This window comes from Lemur catta, chromosome 4, assembly GCF_020740605.2.
Source record: "Lemur catta isolate mLemCat1 chromosome 4, mLemCat1.pri, whole genome shotgun sequence".
NCBI classification, from domain to species: Eukaryota; Metazoa; Chordata; class Mammalia; order Primates; family Lemuridae; genus Lemur; species Lemur catta.
The window spans coordinates 20995699-21012200 of record NC_059131.1 but is presented as its reverse complement, the minus strand read 5'-3'; the positions used below and the strand labels follow the sequence as shown (position 1 = coordinate 21012200).

The following is a 16502-nucleotide window of genomic DNA, read 5'->3' as shown; positions in this document are numbered from 1 at the left end:
TTCTCCCATGTTTTGGGTTGTCTCTTCACTTGGTGTTTTTTGAAGGACAAAAGGTTTTAATTTTGATGATGTCCATTTCGTATTTTCTTTTGCTGCTTATACTTTTGGTATCATATCTAAGAAACCTAATTCAAGGTCATGAAGATTTACTCCTATGCTTTCTTCTAAGAGTTTTATGATCTTAACTATTAAACTTAGGTCTTTGATTCACTGTGAGTTAATTTTTATATATGGTATAAAGCAGGGGGTCCAACTTTATTCTTTTGCATGTAAATATCCAGTTGTTCCAGCACCAACTGTTGAAAAGACTATTCTTCCCCCATTGAATTTTCTTGGCACCCTTGTCAAAATTCAATTGAACATAATTGGAAGGGTTTATTTCTGGACACTTCAATTCTATTCCATGAAGGGAGACATTACTTTTTATAAGGTGATAAGGAAAGGTCTCTCTGAGGTGACATTTAAGCAGAATGCTGAATGTAGTTAGGAAGTGAAGCATACTGTCATCTGGGGGAACAGCACTCCAGGTAATGGGAATGACAAGTACAAAGACCCTGAGGTGGGAGTGTGCCTGGTATTTTTGAGTAACAGTAAGGAGGCTAGTACAGCTAGAGTAGAATGAGCAAGGACATAAGATAAAGTCAGAGATAAGAGAGAAGAGTTGGTAGGTCATGTAGGACCACGATAAGGACTTTGCCTTTTACCCTGTATGACATGAGAAGCCACTGGAGGCTTTTGAGTAGAGGAGCCATGATTTGACTTACTTTTTTAAAAAAGTTAACTCTGGCTGCTGTATGAAGAGTAGATAATATCGTAGGGGAGAAAGATTATAAGAAAGACTATTTGGAAGGTTATGGCAATAATCAAGACAAGAGATGACAATCAAAGTAGGGTGTCAGTGTGTAGGCAGTGACAAATGGTAGGATGCTGGATATATTTTCAAGGTATGGATGTGAGAAAAAGAAGAGTCAAGGGGAACAGTTTTTTGGCCTGAGCAACTAAAAGGATGAAGCTGCTATTTATTACTGTGGAAGACTGCAGGAGGAGCAGGTTTGGATATCTGTGTAGTGGAATCAGGAGTTTAATTTTAAACATGTGAAGTTTAGGTATCAATTAGACAACAAAATATCAATAGGCAATTCGATATCCAGGTCTAGAATTGTGAGAAATCTATTAGTTTCAGTATTAAAGTCTTGGGAGTGAATGAGATCAGCTAATGAGCTAATGTAAATAGAGAAGAGAAGAGGTCCTATGACTGAGCCCTGGGGTATGCTAATGAAGTTGGTAAGGTAAAAAGGAACTAGCAAAAGTGGCTGGAAAAAAACCCTGGTATCCTCGAAACCAAGTGAAGAGAGTGTTTTAGGAAGAAATGAGGGACTGTGTCAAATGTTGCTGTTAAGTTCAGTAAGCTGAAGACTAAGAACTAACCTTTGGATTTGGCAATATAGAGATATTTGGTGCCTTGACAAGTTTCTATGGAATGATGGGGGAAAGTCTTTGTATAACAAGTTCAAGGAAAGTGGAAGGAAAAAGGAAATGGAGACAGTACAGACACCTCTTTAGGAGTTTAGTAATAAGAGAGGCATGGCAGAGAAATGTAGTGGTAGCTGGGGGATGAAGTTTTTGTTTTTACTGATGGAGATCTTAGAGCAATTCTATATTCTGATGGCAATGGTTGAATAAAATTAAAAAATGTGAAATGCCAGAAAGGGGGATAATTATTGGAGTGATAAGAAGGCAAGAAAAGATGAGATGTAGTGCACAAGTAGAGGGAATGGATTTGGATAGGAGCAAAGATAGTTCTTTCACAGTAACAAGGGGAGGGCAGAATATATGGGTACATGTGCAGGCAGGATGGTAGATATGGTGGAAGCATGCTGACATTCTTTTCTATTGCTTCTATTTCCTCAGTAGAAGAGAATTATGCATGATTGTTGTCAATGGAGTGACAGGAGAAAGATGGGAGATATTAGAAGTGTACTAGATGTTTGACTTCCTTAAATTTACAGTTTATAGTTTAAGCAGACAATAAGCAAGCAAATAAATAATTACAAATCTTGTTCAGTGCTGTAGAAGGAAACAAACAAGGTATTGTGATAGAGGATAAAAGAAACTCATTTAAATAGGTAACCTTTCTGAAGAGGAAAAACTTAAGTTCTGTTAATCATTTAAAATGTTGATAAATTTTAAAATTATGAAAAAGCATAAGGAATAATATAACAAACATCTATATTCCTACTTCCCAGAATTAATGTTAATATTGCTATTTTGGCTCTTTTGCCCAGGCTAGAGTGCAGTGGTGTCATCATAGCTCCAACTCCTGGACTCAAGTGATCCTGCTGCCTCAGCCCCGTGAGTAGCTTCACGCACCACTATGCACGGCTAGTTTTTTTATTTTCTGCAGACACAGGGTCTCCCTATTGCCCAAGCTGGTCTCAAACTTCTGGGCTCAAGTAATCCTCTGGCCTCGGCCCCCCAAAGTGCTAGGATTATAGGCATTAGCCACCGTGCCCAGCCAAGCCTGTTTTAAGTTAAAACAAATGAGATAGTGTCTGGTAAATATTTACTAAGTATTCATTAAATTGATGTATATTAATGAATAAATGAATTCTATCAAATGTTAAGAAACAATCTAGCTTGCCCAGCAAGACCTTAGGTAGTAAAAAACTTATAAAATAGAACTTTGCACTCTCAAAATATAGAGTTGGAAGGAAATTTAGTGGCAATCTAGTTTTAATTGCTTATCTGAAACATGAATCCCCTCTGTAACAAACTGCTTGTTTTTTAAAAATTACCAGTGACAGAAATCACTGCCTCTGAAAGAGTCTATCTCGTTTTCAGATAGTCGTTAGGATAATATTCTTAATATTGAGCTATTACTGCCTCTTTTTCTTTTTCATCCACAGATCTTTTTTTTTTTTTTTTTTTGAGACAGAGTCTTGCTCTGTTGCCCAGGCTAGAGTGAGTGCCATGGCGTCAGCCTAGCTCACAGCAACCTCAAACTCCTGGGCTCCAGTGATCCTTCTGCCTCAACCTCCTGAGTAGCAGGCATGTGCCACTATGCCCAGCTAATTTTTTCTATATAGTTTTAGTTGTCCAGCTACTTTCTTTCTATTTTTTTTTTTTTTTTAGTAGACACAAGGGTCTCGCTCTTGCTCAGGCTGGTCTCGAACTCCTGACCTCGAGCAATCCTCCCGCCTCGGCCTCCCAGAGTGCTAGGATTACAGGCGTGAGCCACCACGCCTGGCCCTCATCCGCAGATCTTCATTCTCTGATTTATAGCCAGAAAAGACAAATCAATTTCCTGCCCCACTGTGGTCCTGCAAATACTTGAAAACAGATAGCAAGCTTTCTGACTCTTCTTCTTCATGCTGCAAATCTCTGATCCTTTTTACTATTCCAAAAATGGCATTTTTTTCTTTTCGAGACCCTGCTCTATTCTAGTTGTTCTCCTCTGGATATAGCTGTTTGCTGATTCTTCTTAAAGTATGGTGTGCAAAACCAAATGCAGTATTTTAGGTATAATCTGATGATTACCTCCTCTTTTCTGCAGCCTAACTTGAAACTTTTCTGTAAGTCCAATTACACAACTGGATTTACAGCTGTCTAAAACTTTTTAGTCTTTTTTACACATACACTATTAAGCTACATTCTTTTCTTTGGCTCTTTTATAGTCTGATGCCAGCAGCTGAGGTAATTCCCAGCTGCAATGTTAGTGTATACTAACATTGTTGCCGTTAAAATGCTAGTCATTGTAACTTGACGGTAGTAGGTAGGTGTAGGTAGGTATGCCATGAGGTAAGTCACTACCAGTCCCGGCTTCTTCCTTCTGGTACCCCCTCTATGCTTTTAGCTGAATGTCTCAAAGGGCCTGAAGCACTTACTTTGAAAAAATCAGAGCTCTCAAATAGAGTTGGCTATCACTTTCAAGGACAGCAACAGCTGTGCAAATTATCCACAACTGACCTGGGGAACTAGTGTCAAAAACCAATAACTCTTTCCATGCCCTATAATTGGAATGAGTGCAGTTTAAATACTTTAATGAGGATTCCTTAATCTGGGGAGGTTTTATACACCTAACTTTTCTTCTTTTTCTATTGAATTTAATCTTGTGAAGACTTGTCCTGCTGTACTGTCATGTCTTATTTGCTGTGTCTTCATTTCATTAATAAACATAGTTAACAAGGTTAGCTCTGGGCAGAATTCTGAGACACACTACTAGACTCTTCCCTCAAGTTTGACACTCTCAACTCTCTGAGGGCCTGCCAGCGCCTGCCCCTCGCAGGGCTGGGCGGCGGGGCCTGGGGGAGGGTGCTAAAAAAAAAAAAAGAAAAGAAAACAGAAAAAAAAGTTTGACACTAATCCATTAATTGGCTGGTTCGGCCTGTAGTCATTTAACTTGATATAATTCCATTTCATTACAACATTATCTAGCCTACATTTATCAAACTTTTCTGAACTAGTACCAGAGTTTACAGTGACCACTGCTTTCCATTTAACTTTCTATTCTAGTATTTTTCTCTGGTTTGAAATACTAACTACTAAAAACCAGAACATTGTGATAAAATAACTGATTATTAAATTTTTAGTGTCCTGTTGTTGGTTTATCTTATTAAAATTTGCCATCAAGAAAACTTAATATATTCTATGTGAAAAGACGTACGCTTTTAAAAAATATTTAAATTTATTTAAATTATTTACTATTTTGTTGGTATTTCAATTTTGGGAAGCTGACATTTCATATACTTTATTTAGTGGAAATTATTATTCAATTTCAGTGTTATTACCATCCTGAATAAGATATTTTGGTATGTTCACATCACCCTTTCCCAATATATTGGTGATCTTTTAGACAGAAGAAACACTCTAAAATAAAAATACTTACTAAAGAAGTAGACTGCTCTGAAAAACAGAAATGACAATTTTTAACTATAATGATACAAAATTAAAACAGCAACATTGTAATACACAAGTTGTACTCTTGGTAATGATCAAAGTTAATGGTCTACCCTTACATATACAACTCCCCCCAAAAACATTAGAAGCACATTAAAAAACAAGAAAAATTAGATAAACAGAAAACAAAGATTACATCTATAAAATATTTTAAAATCCTTACCTCCTCACAACATCGCCTGCTTACAATAGCCCTAAAGTCAATTCTATCCCAGAGCTGGTCCCTTAACTTTAAGAAATTAGGGAACAATTTTCTCCAGTTTTTCCCTAAAGCCCATGGAAAAATTTCGTATTTGGATTCTTCGTCATCTTCTTCAACTGTATTAGCGAGATACCTAACAAAGAAGACCCACAACCCAAAAAAGAAATGGGTAAAGGACAGGAACAGGTAGTCCACACGCACACACAAAGAAATACAAATGGCTTATAAACATGCAAAAAAGATTTAGCCTTACTTATATAAAAGAAATGCAGATCAAAAATAGTGTTACAGTGAATTTTACTTTGTTGAGTTCTGGGTATTTTTTATTCCTATAAATCTTGAGCTTTGTTCTGGAATGCAGGTAAGTTATTTGGAAATGGTCTGATCCTTTCAGGTGTTGCTTTTATGATTTTTTGGGTGCAATTTATCTGGAGCAATGTTCAGTCTGGGCTAATTATTCCCTACTACTGAGACAAGACCTTCCTGAACTCTTCTCAAGACTCCATGAATTATGAATTTTTTCAGTGTGGCTGGTGGGAACACGCACTATTTCCAGCCCTATGTGAATGCTAGGCACTCTTCTCCCAATCCTTTCCTATTGACTTGGCTAGTTTCCTTATAAACATATGGAACTCAGTATTCTACCAAATACCTGAGGGGGACCAGGCATGGATAGAAGCAGAAAAACACGACTTATAAAAAGGAGAATAATCAATAAAAACCAACCCAAAACTGACACAAATGGTAGACATAACAAATAGAGACATTAAAAGAGTTATAATTATGCTATATGTTCAAAAAGTTAAATAGACATATTGAAAATGTACTTCTAGAGATGAAAACTATAATGTGTACAATGAAAAATACACTGGGGTTAATGGCAGATTAAATATTGCAGAAGAAAAGGTTTGTGAATTGAAGACATAGCATAGAAACTATTCAAGATGAAACACACAGAGAAAAAAGAAACAAAAATCATGAACAGAGCATCAATTAGATATGAGACAACTTCAGGAAACCTAATAAAGGTGAAATTGGAGTTTCTGAAAAGTGATGGGTGGACACAAAAAATTGGAAAGAATAAAAGCTGAAAAAATTTGAAATTTGATGAAAACTATAAACCCACAAAGAAGTTCAATGAACCTCAAAGCACAAGAACCATGAAGAAAATTACACCAAGGTATATTATAATCAAATTGCTCAAAACCAGTGATAAAGAGAAAATCTTGGCCAGGTGCAGTGGCTCATGCCTGTAATCCTGGTACTCTGGGAGGCCAAGGCTGCAGGATTGCTTGAGGCCAGGAGTTCAAGACCAGCCTGAGCAAGAGCAAGACCCGTCTTTACAAAAAAATAGAAAAATTAGCTGGGTATAGTGGTACATGCCTGTAGTCCTAGCTACATGGGAAGCCAAGGCAGAACTGCTTGAGCCCAGCAGTTTGAGGTTATAGTGAGCTATGATGACACCACTGCACTCTAGTCCGGTGACAGAGTAAGACTCTGCCTCAAAAAAAAGAAAAAAAAAAAAAAAAAAAAGGAAAAGAAAAGAGAAAAAAAAATCTTAAAAGACATATTAAATAACACAGGGACAAAGATAAGGATGGGGCAGATTTCTCATCAGAAGAGAAAGCAAGCCCCATAGATGACTTTCTAAGAAAAATGGGCATCTTACAATAAAAATATTATAAAACACAAAAGAATAAGGTACCATGAGCAGAAACAAACCCTGAAGTCTGAAGATACTGTAATTAATGGACAGATAATATAAAAATAAATATGTCCAGTCTGTATAAAAAAGTATCTTGATAATATAAGGAGATAAGTACATTTGAAAAATACTAGAACTTTTATAAATGAAAAATTTTATAATGAAATCAGCATATTAGAAGCTGAAGATCAAATTAATAAACTGAAAGATAAATCTAAGTAAATTATCCAGAATATAGCCCAAAGAAAAAAAGATAGAAGATGTCAAGGATAAACTGATATGGAAGACAGAGTGAGGTATAACATGTTTAACTGGTTTCAAAAGGAGGTAAGAGAGGAAATGGGGAAGAGGAAGATTTGAAGTGACAATGGCTAGAATTTTCCAAGAGCTGTCTGTTGAAAGACATCACTCTTTAAATCCAGGAAGCTTAACAAATCCCAAGCAGGTTATAAAAAAGAAACCAGTGCCAACCACACTCCCACCAAAGTCTTAAAAGCAGCCAGAAAGGAAGGCAAATGATCTTAAGTGGATTCTTGAGATGCAAGAATGAATGGTAAACAAATAAATAAATATGTGGGTAAATTTAAACAAATGTTGAATGCATAAAACAACAACGTCTAACTTATTGGAGGGCATCAGGTAGAACTACAGAATTGCAAAACAAGAGAATATAAGTTGGGTAGGGGGTGATCAGAGTTAAAATGCTTAAAGTTCTTATGATAAAGATAACTAGGTAATTGCTAAAAGGATATATATATATAGACTGCATAATTTCCAAACAAGTAGAGGAAAAAATATGTCAAAAAAACCCACTTCAAATAAAAAGAAGATAAAAATGGATGGGAAAGAAGAAACACATAAAAAAATGGGACAAATAGAAAGTACATATGATGGTAGAAAAAAATCCAAAAATATAAGCAACAATATTATTCAGTTGTGCAAATGAACTATAGCTACATATATCAATATATATGAATCTGAAAATCATAACATAAAGCAAAAGAATGAAGTCACCGAATAATAGTACACATGATCTCTTTATATAGAGCTAAAAATAAAAACCAAATAATATATTATTTTGAGATACATACCTAAAATAAAGAAAAGCAAGAAAATGATTGCTGTGGAAGAGAGGGGGCTCTCATTGGGCAAGTGTATACTGGGAGCTTATAAGATTCTGGCAATGTTCTATTCTTAAGCTGAGTCATGGGTATGTGAATATTCATTTTACTTTTATTTTTTCACAAGTTAAAAAATTAAAAACACAGAAGAGTGTGTATAGTATACTTCCATTTATGTAATATATACACACACTGATTCACGTATGGAAAATTTTTTCCAGACAGATATATGTGAAACTGTTAACTTGTCCTTGAAGAGGGAGACTAGGGTCAGCAATAGGAGAAAAACTTACTTTTAGTTGTATGCCTTCTTTTTTACTTTTTAACCATGTGCCTATTTCTAGTTACAGTAATATAAAACGAACACTTACACATTATTCTCCTTTGACATAATTGCACATATTTTAAAATTACCTTACTATAAAGCAACTCATTGTTAAATCAATTCAGTTATATAATATGGGTCAAATCATGTCCTCTGTGAAATTATATACAGTAATTCTTTCTTTCTTTTTTTTTGGAGACAGTCTCACTCTCTCACCTGGGCTAGAGTGCCGTGGAGTCAGACTAACTCACAGCAACCTCAGACTCCTGGGCTCAAGCGATCCTCCTGCCTCAGCCTCCTGAGTAGCTGGGACTACAGGCATGCATCACCACGCTTGGCTAATTTTTTCTATTTTTAGTAGAGACAGGGTATAGCTCTTGCTCAGGTTGGTCTTGAACTCCTGACCTCGAGCGATCCTCCTGCTTCGGCCTTCCAGAGTGCTAGGATTACAGATGTGAGCCACTGTCTCTGGCCTCAGTAATTTCTCATTTTAGTTTTCCCAATAGCTCTTAGTAAAGGGTAGAAAGAGCTAGAAGTTGGTTCCTTACATGCTTGCTGACTAAAACATGGAAAGTCTATAATGTACTATGGTGTGACATCAGGACTACACCACGATTCTACTCTAGATTAACAATTTTTTCAGGCTCAATATAACAAAATATCTGGACCATATACATGGAAGTTGTCCTCTAATTTGAAATAGTGAGATTTCCTTGGTGAAGAGCCCATTTCTTCTGCACACTAGTTAATTATGTTTATTCAAATAAAGAATTAAGAACCTCCTGTATGTTAGTCATTGGAGGATGAAATAAAAAGTAAGATACAAGTTCCGGCCTGTGAGTGAGGTTATAATTAAGTAGAGGAGGCAAGTAAGTATGAAACAAATAACTGTAAAAAAGAATATGGAAGAATTATTATAGAAGTTCAGAGTGTTATAACAATATATAGAAAGGAAACATTGTAAGACTACATAAAAAGGAAAATAACTTGAGCTTTAGAACTGTGGTTAAGTGAGAACAACTATAGAGATAGGCTATACAAAAAGTATGAATAGACATAAAATGGAAATTATAATTCATATCATTTTTACTATGGAACTTCTAATACAACATGCAATGCAACCTTACAGATTACTGTATTATATAAACCAAATAGTTTTTTACGGGTAATAAATAACTTTACAAAACAAGTAAAACAAATTCAATTTCAGGCATCTAGGATGATTTAAAATAAAGCTTCTTTTGGTTTGTTTTCAATTCTCAGGTTCAAAAAACTACACAAGAGATATTGCATCAACATACAGATATAATGCAATACTGAGATATGTAAACAGCAATATAACTTAGCAGTCAGGGACTGAATTTGGCCATTGGTAAATCACAACTGAATGTGCGCCGCAGTTTTGCTGCTTACTAACTTTTACCATCTCAGAAAGTACTTAATCTTCCTAAGTCTCAGTTTCCTCATCTGTAAAATGGGGATAATACAAAATTTATTTCATGTGGAAGATTAAATTAGTTAATACTATATTAAAAAATTTTCATGGTGCCTTGCACGTAATACTCATTATTAGCTAATGCTATTATATTCTTCCAATTTAGCAATCATCACCAAATTTTAAGTTAAGTTCATTTTTCCTTATGTACTGGAAAACAAGTCTTCTGAAAACATGCAGAAATCAGTTTCTTCCAGTCTTATTTCTTTTATAACTCTAATTCCTAATTAAACAGACTTTGAGTAAAAACTTATTCTTCAGTGCTGACAGCTATTGTGGTATTCAAATTAAATATTTTTATATGTAGTTCCCTAGTTAAATACTTAAAATTATATTCATATATTCCCAACTGTAGTATTATATCCAACCAAAGGGTAGAAAAGGAACTATTTTCTTAAATTACACTGATTCTAGCTGAATTCTGACCTATAGATTAGAAAACTATGTGATTAAAACTATTTAACAGATCACAAAGCTAATATAAAGTCAATGGAAAAACTGGGAAACAAACTGTATTTCTTTGTCACAGTTCAGTGTGTTCAGTAAAGTCAGTGAGTACTAAAACTATCAAATATAAATGATGCCTATTTTATAGACATAGATCCACAAAGAGTATGTTTAGAGAATTTTCCACTAACTCTTCAATGTAAAAGGGCAATGATGATGGTGATTGTTGCTACATATTAATTGAAAAATTCAAGGAGCATAATTCTGGCTTTATGAAATATCTAAGCTATAAAGACGAGAATTTGGGATAATTTATATGGGAGCCTTCTGAAAAATATAAATGATGCAATACAAACTCAAGTGGAATATTGAACAATAAATCTTAGGCATATAGCATGATAAGCTCAGTGAAAAAAACATAAAAATATCCTATTAAAGAAAAAGTATATAGCTTTTATACAGGACGGCCCATTCAAAGATATTATACAAAGTTTCAAACAGACTCTGTTTTAAATAAGGTATCATATATATTATAAATAACACAAAAATCACTTAGTAGAAAGAATACTTACAGGGCAATAAAGAAATTTATCCTGGTATGCTCACTTATAGTAAATTTAGCCCTCTTGAAATAAACAAAGGTCATAGCCAAAAGATACTATAAGGAAAAAAGTTAAAAATTAATATTACTTTTGCTCTTATAAATAAAACTGCTTTAAAATAGTTAACCTAAAAATTTCTGATGAATAAGCTAAAGTAATAAAGAATTATTTCTCTTATTACATAATTACCTATTTTAGCATTTGTTTTTTTTACTTCCTGTAATCTATGTGAATAGTGAGAAATAGTTCTTGACTATTTATCATAATTGACTAGAATGGACTCCTAAATTTTATTATAGCCAATATTCTTTTGAACTAAAACCACATTTTTCCCTAACTTAAATTTCAAACCTAAGAAGTTGAAGTAATACTAAAATGAATAAATCCTTCACTTAGATTCACCAATTATTAATATTTTCCTGTTTGATATCTCTGTTTTTGTGTATGATGTGTATATGTAATTTTTTTCTGAACCCTTTAAGTTAGTTACAGATATTCATAGTCACTTTTTTTTTTTTAAGATGGTCTTGTTCTGTTGCCTGGGCATGAGAGCAGTGACGTCATCAAAGCTCACTACAACCTCAAACTCCTGGGCTCAAGCAATGCTCCTGCCTCAGCCTCCTGAGTAGCTGTGACTACAGGCACACCACCAAGCCCAGCTAATTTTTCTTTTTTTGTAGAGATGGCGGTCGGTCTTGCTATGTTGCTCAGGCTGTTCTCAAATTCCTGACCCTAAGCAGTCCTCCTGCCTCAGCCTTCCAAAGTACTAGGATTACAGGTGTGAGCCACTGCACCTGGCCCATACTCACTTTTTAAAATAATAACTTTTAAAAATGACTTCTATCTGACTTCAGAGATAAGAATAACATGGCTCTATTTTCATCAGGAAAATGTGTTTTAAATGTATTATAAGAAAGATACATCTCAAGCCTGACATTAGAACACATGCCAGGTTCTGACTATTCAAATTAAAAACAAGTTATAATATTAGTGCACCGGATTCTCATAAAACACTTATTTATCCTATCATCACAGGATTTATCACAGTGGTGATTCCAAGTTTTCACAGTAACTTCCAGTAAAGGACTCTTGAAGTAGAGTTATAATAGTCCTGGTTAGTTACCATTCAAACACTGCCCCCTCCTGCCCAACAATTTTAATGCATACAAAACTGTAAAGTTTAAAACTTTACAACTCCGTGTAAACTGGATATTTGACATTAAAGCATTAGTGTTCATTTTTATAAGTGTTAGTGACATTATAATTATGTTTTAAAAGATCCCTTAACTTTTAGAAATATATTATAAAATATGTATGGATAAAATGTTAGGATGTCTGGGATTTACTTCAAAATAAGCCAGTCTTTGGAGAGAGGGGTTAGAAGAAAAAAGAATGGCCATGATCTATTGTAGCTATATGAAAGGCACATGGAGAGACTTTCTTCTATCCTAAGTTGTGTACATTTAAACTTTTCCAAAATAAAATTTAAAAAAATTTTTAAAACTCTATTTTATCCTTGCCATCTTAAGCTTGAAATAAAAATGTTCGCATAATACCAACTTAGTGGATATTTAATCATAAGATAACCTTGCATTCATTCCCATTTCTGTTGGTTGGCACATTATTTTAAGTGTGATGTGGAGTCATGCTGAATTTTCTAATATGACTACCCGGTATAAAATGGCATTTACAAAGCTGAAATTTTAACTATTCAACTAAATCTAAAGAACACAGAAACACCACTGTTCCTATTATGTAAGTTATACATTCCTTTATGAAACATTAATTCCTAAATAAAGAACATATTAAACTGATTTTACCCTACAAAATTATTGGGATTTGTTTTGCTGAATTACTTACAAAATGTTAAATGCAGATTCCCTTAGTGGAATAAATCTCTTAATATTTTTTTCTCCACAGCCTGATAAAATGAGCAAAATTCTGAGCAAAATGTATTAAGTCTATAGTGATTTTTATTTTCAATCAAACAGATACAGACTTAAAGTCATTTAAATCTAATCAATAACATTCTATAATTCCTCAAATATAGACTGAATCTATGCTACATGCTAATTCCAATTTTTTTTTTTTTTGAGACAGAGTCTCACTCTGTTACCCTGAGTCAAGTGCTGTGGCATCAGCCTAGCTCACAGCAACCTCAAATTCCTGGGCTCAAGTGATCCTCCTGCCTCGGTCTCCCGAGTAGCTGGGACTACAGGCACACACCATGATGCCCGGATAATTTTTCTATTTTTAGTAGAGATGGGGTCTCACTCTTGCTCCGGCTGGTCTCAAACTCCTGACCTCAAGGGATCCTCCTGCCTTGGCCTCCCAGAGTGCTAGGATTACAGGCGTGAGCCACCATACCTGGCCATAATTCCAAAAATTAATGTGCAAGGATTTTGCTTTGAAGGAGCAATGTAGGCTCACTATTTTTTTAACCTTAATTGATAGAAAATTCCTCTAAGGTCTCATTAAAGCTCTAATAGTTCAGTTACATCACAATACTGGTTAATGATTATACTGCTACCAAATTTACCTTGTCTGCAATTTTACAGCAGCAGTCCATCCACAGGAAATCTTGAATTAAATCATCATCTACAACAAAAGATAGCTATAACTTGTCTTTTAAAAATAGAATGTTTCCTTCTGAAGAATTAATTTCTGTATCAAGAGATTTTAAGTGATGCTTAGAAATCAAACAAAAATGACTGAACTAGTGTTGTCTAAGGTGTAGTTTTCAGTTCTCTGGTGTATTTACTATTGCAAAGACTTTACAAAAAACTACTGCCTTATTGTTCACCTTCCCATCTGATTTGTCTTAATATATAGCTCAGGTTGGAGGGGGAATGGTAGAAGTGTTGGTTTACTGACTATCCAATAGCACTTTGAGAAATGTGTCTTGGGTAACGCTATACTAGCTCTTCATTCCTTTCCAAAATCAATCTTATTGTAGATATGGGATCTGCTAAAAGATAACTCATAATGACTTAATACTCTATTTTCTAAATATGTTTTACTTTTTCTACTACCTTCTCCTTTTAGATTCTAGGATATTTTTGGATTCTTCTTCTCCGCTCCTATTTATCTCTGTTCCACTTTCTATTATTTAAATATATATGAAAATGTCTATATAAAAATGGTTCATAATTATTTATGTTTAACATTTTGGAAAAAAATGAGTATTAGGATAAAAAGGTCATCAAAAATATTGTTAAAAAATAACATCCAGAAAGTAGGTCAAAACATTTATTTTGAATTTATTTATTTTTATTTTTTTTTAGAGAGAGTCTCATTCTGTTGCCCAGGCTGGAGTACAGGGGTGTGATTACAGCTTACTGTAACTTCAAACTCCTTAGCTCATTCAAGCAATTCTCCCACCTTAGCCTCCTGAATAGCTTGGACTATAGGCATGCATCACCATGCCTGGCTAATTTTTGTATTTTTATTTTTTGTAGAGACAGGGTCTCACTATGTTGCTCAGGCTGGTCTTGAACTCCTGACCTCAAGTGATCCTCCCCTCTCAACCTCCCACAGTGCTGGGATTACAGGTTTGAGCCACCGCACTTGGCCTATTTCAATTTTAAAGGGCTAAAATATATAATCTCAAAATATGTTGGCAGTTGTCAGAATATAGTCTCAGAAAATATGCTTTTTATCATTCTCTCCTTCATTTTTTTTCTTTGTTTTTTAGAGACACAGTCTCACTATGTTGCCCAAGCTAGCCTCAAACTCCTAGGCTCAAGGGATCCTCTTCTCCCAGCCTCCTGAGTAGCTGGGACTATAAGCACCCATGGCCATGCCAGCTCCTCCCCTACATTTTAAGTAACAAAGCATAACTTTTTTATATTCATTTTTACACCCTAAAATATTATCACTGTAGTCAAATATATATATACATATATATATATATGTGGAAAGTCCAGGAATAACTATGAATAATAATTCATACAAATAATAATTTCTGTCTTGTTAATTCCATTTCTATTTCTTAAATTACCTAAAATGGTACAGCAAGTATTTTCTCTTATTTCTTATGACCAATTATGGGTACTAAAAAAGTTTGTAGGTAATAATTCTGTTCTACTCTTAATAAAGAGAAACTTGTATTAACATTCTAGATGTTCTAGGGGAACATCTGTATATCTTTTCTACTTATATTCTTTACATTTTTCTTTTCTTTTTTTCTCCCCCCTCCCATTTCATCTTTTCATTTTGCTTTGCTTTTCTTAACCAGCTTGCTTTAATGTACCTGGCCTTCCTCTATAAACAAGGAAGCCTGTTACCTAAATCTATGAGACTGTGGCATTTACTTGACTTGATTCATTCCCACAGACATTTACCAGAACCCATCTATACTATCGCTTATTCTAATCTGTCCACTTTATAACCCCTCTTTCAAAAAAAAAAAAAAACTCAAAAAACAAAAACAAAAGAATAAACCCTTCTTCTTGGTTAGAAGTATAGTACCATAAAGTTTCTTTTTGCCAATTTGTTAAGAAATTTATCAGCAAAGTAGCACTGTTTAATAATCGAAACAAATTCAAACTCAATTTCATTATATGAACGTGATGATAAAGCGGAGTTAATTTTCAACAGTGTTTCCAAAATGTAATTCTGAATCATCTCTAGGTTGACCAAGCTTCCTGGTTTGCTTGGTTTTAGAAATGAAAGTCCTGGGAAACTCTGTAGGCATAGTTAAACTGGGTCAGTTAACCTAAGTCTTTTTTGTTTGTTTTTTGAACAAAAGCCTCCCTTTTGTTCTAGCACCTGAGTCTTTCTGTATTTTACTTTAGGTCAAACAAAATTCATGCTCCGAACCTGAATTTCCCAGAATTTACATTTGACACTTGGATTTAAGTAGTCTAGAAGCTAGATTAATCTGAATTTTTAACCCATAAGCTAGCAAAACAAAAACCCAACATTAAAAATAAAAAGACTAAAACAAAAACAAATTTGGTTAGAGATGGGAAATTTGACACAAAATAATAGCATCCTCTTTGATCATTATGAAAATAATAAAATGGGTGTTTACATTCTAATTTTTGAGTACTTTATAATTACCACTATTACAATATTTTAAACTTACCGAATAATTTAAAGAAAGCAGTCATTTCTTGACGCTGTATTACCAGACAAGGTCCTTTGGGGCGTTTAGATTTGTTGTTATTATGTGTATTTGTTTCAGATGCTTGCCAATTATCTTTAAGAAAAGGACGCTTCAGATTAACGGGTTTTTTAGGCTGATATGATCTATTTGACCCTGATTTTACATGAACAGTGACAGTAGGTGGTGTCTCACAACACATCTGATTGTGCCTCATTTTGGTTTCCCAAGATTCCTGTAAAAATAAAACATACAACTATTTATCATGTTCATTCATTTCTCTATAAAACAACTAACTGGATAATACTACCAGATGCAGTCATGAAATGTTACTAAACTTACTATTAAAATGTTATTTGTGACAGTGACTCATATTAAAAATTTGCTTAGGTGTTAGGAAAAGCTATGCTTCCTTTGGGTAACTGTTGTACCTTCTCTACCCAAATAAGATACTGTATACAATTTTTCTTTAGCTACAGAACTTAAAACCAAATCTGAAAGTTAATTATAGAAACTATGCTGAGTTTATAATGTATTTGTAG

The 16502-nt window shown here is 34.3% G+C and overlaps 1 protein-coding gene across 1 annotated transcript in view; it reads right to left on the bottom strand.

Moving 5' to 3' along the window:
• SPDYA (speedy/RINGO cell cycle regulator family member A) overlaps nucleotides 1-16279 on the bottom strand; it is a 28792-nt gene extending 12513 nt beyond the window's left edge. The window contains exons 1-4 of the mRNA XM_045549316.1: nucleotides 15943-16279; nucleotides 13393-13451; nucleotides 10824-10909; nucleotides 5120-5291 (exon numbers count right to left, since the gene is read on the bottom strand). Coding sequence (XP_045405272.1) covers nucleotides 5120-5291; nucleotides 10824-10909; nucleotides 13393-13451; nucleotides 15943-16177 — 552 coding nt within the window. The 5' untranslated portion in view covers nucleotides 16178-16279. The remainder of the gene's footprint in view (nucleotides 1-5119; nucleotides 5292-10823; nucleotides 10910-13392; nucleotides 13452-15942) is intronic.
• Between the last annotated feature and the right edge of the window lie 223 nt (nucleotides 16280-16502).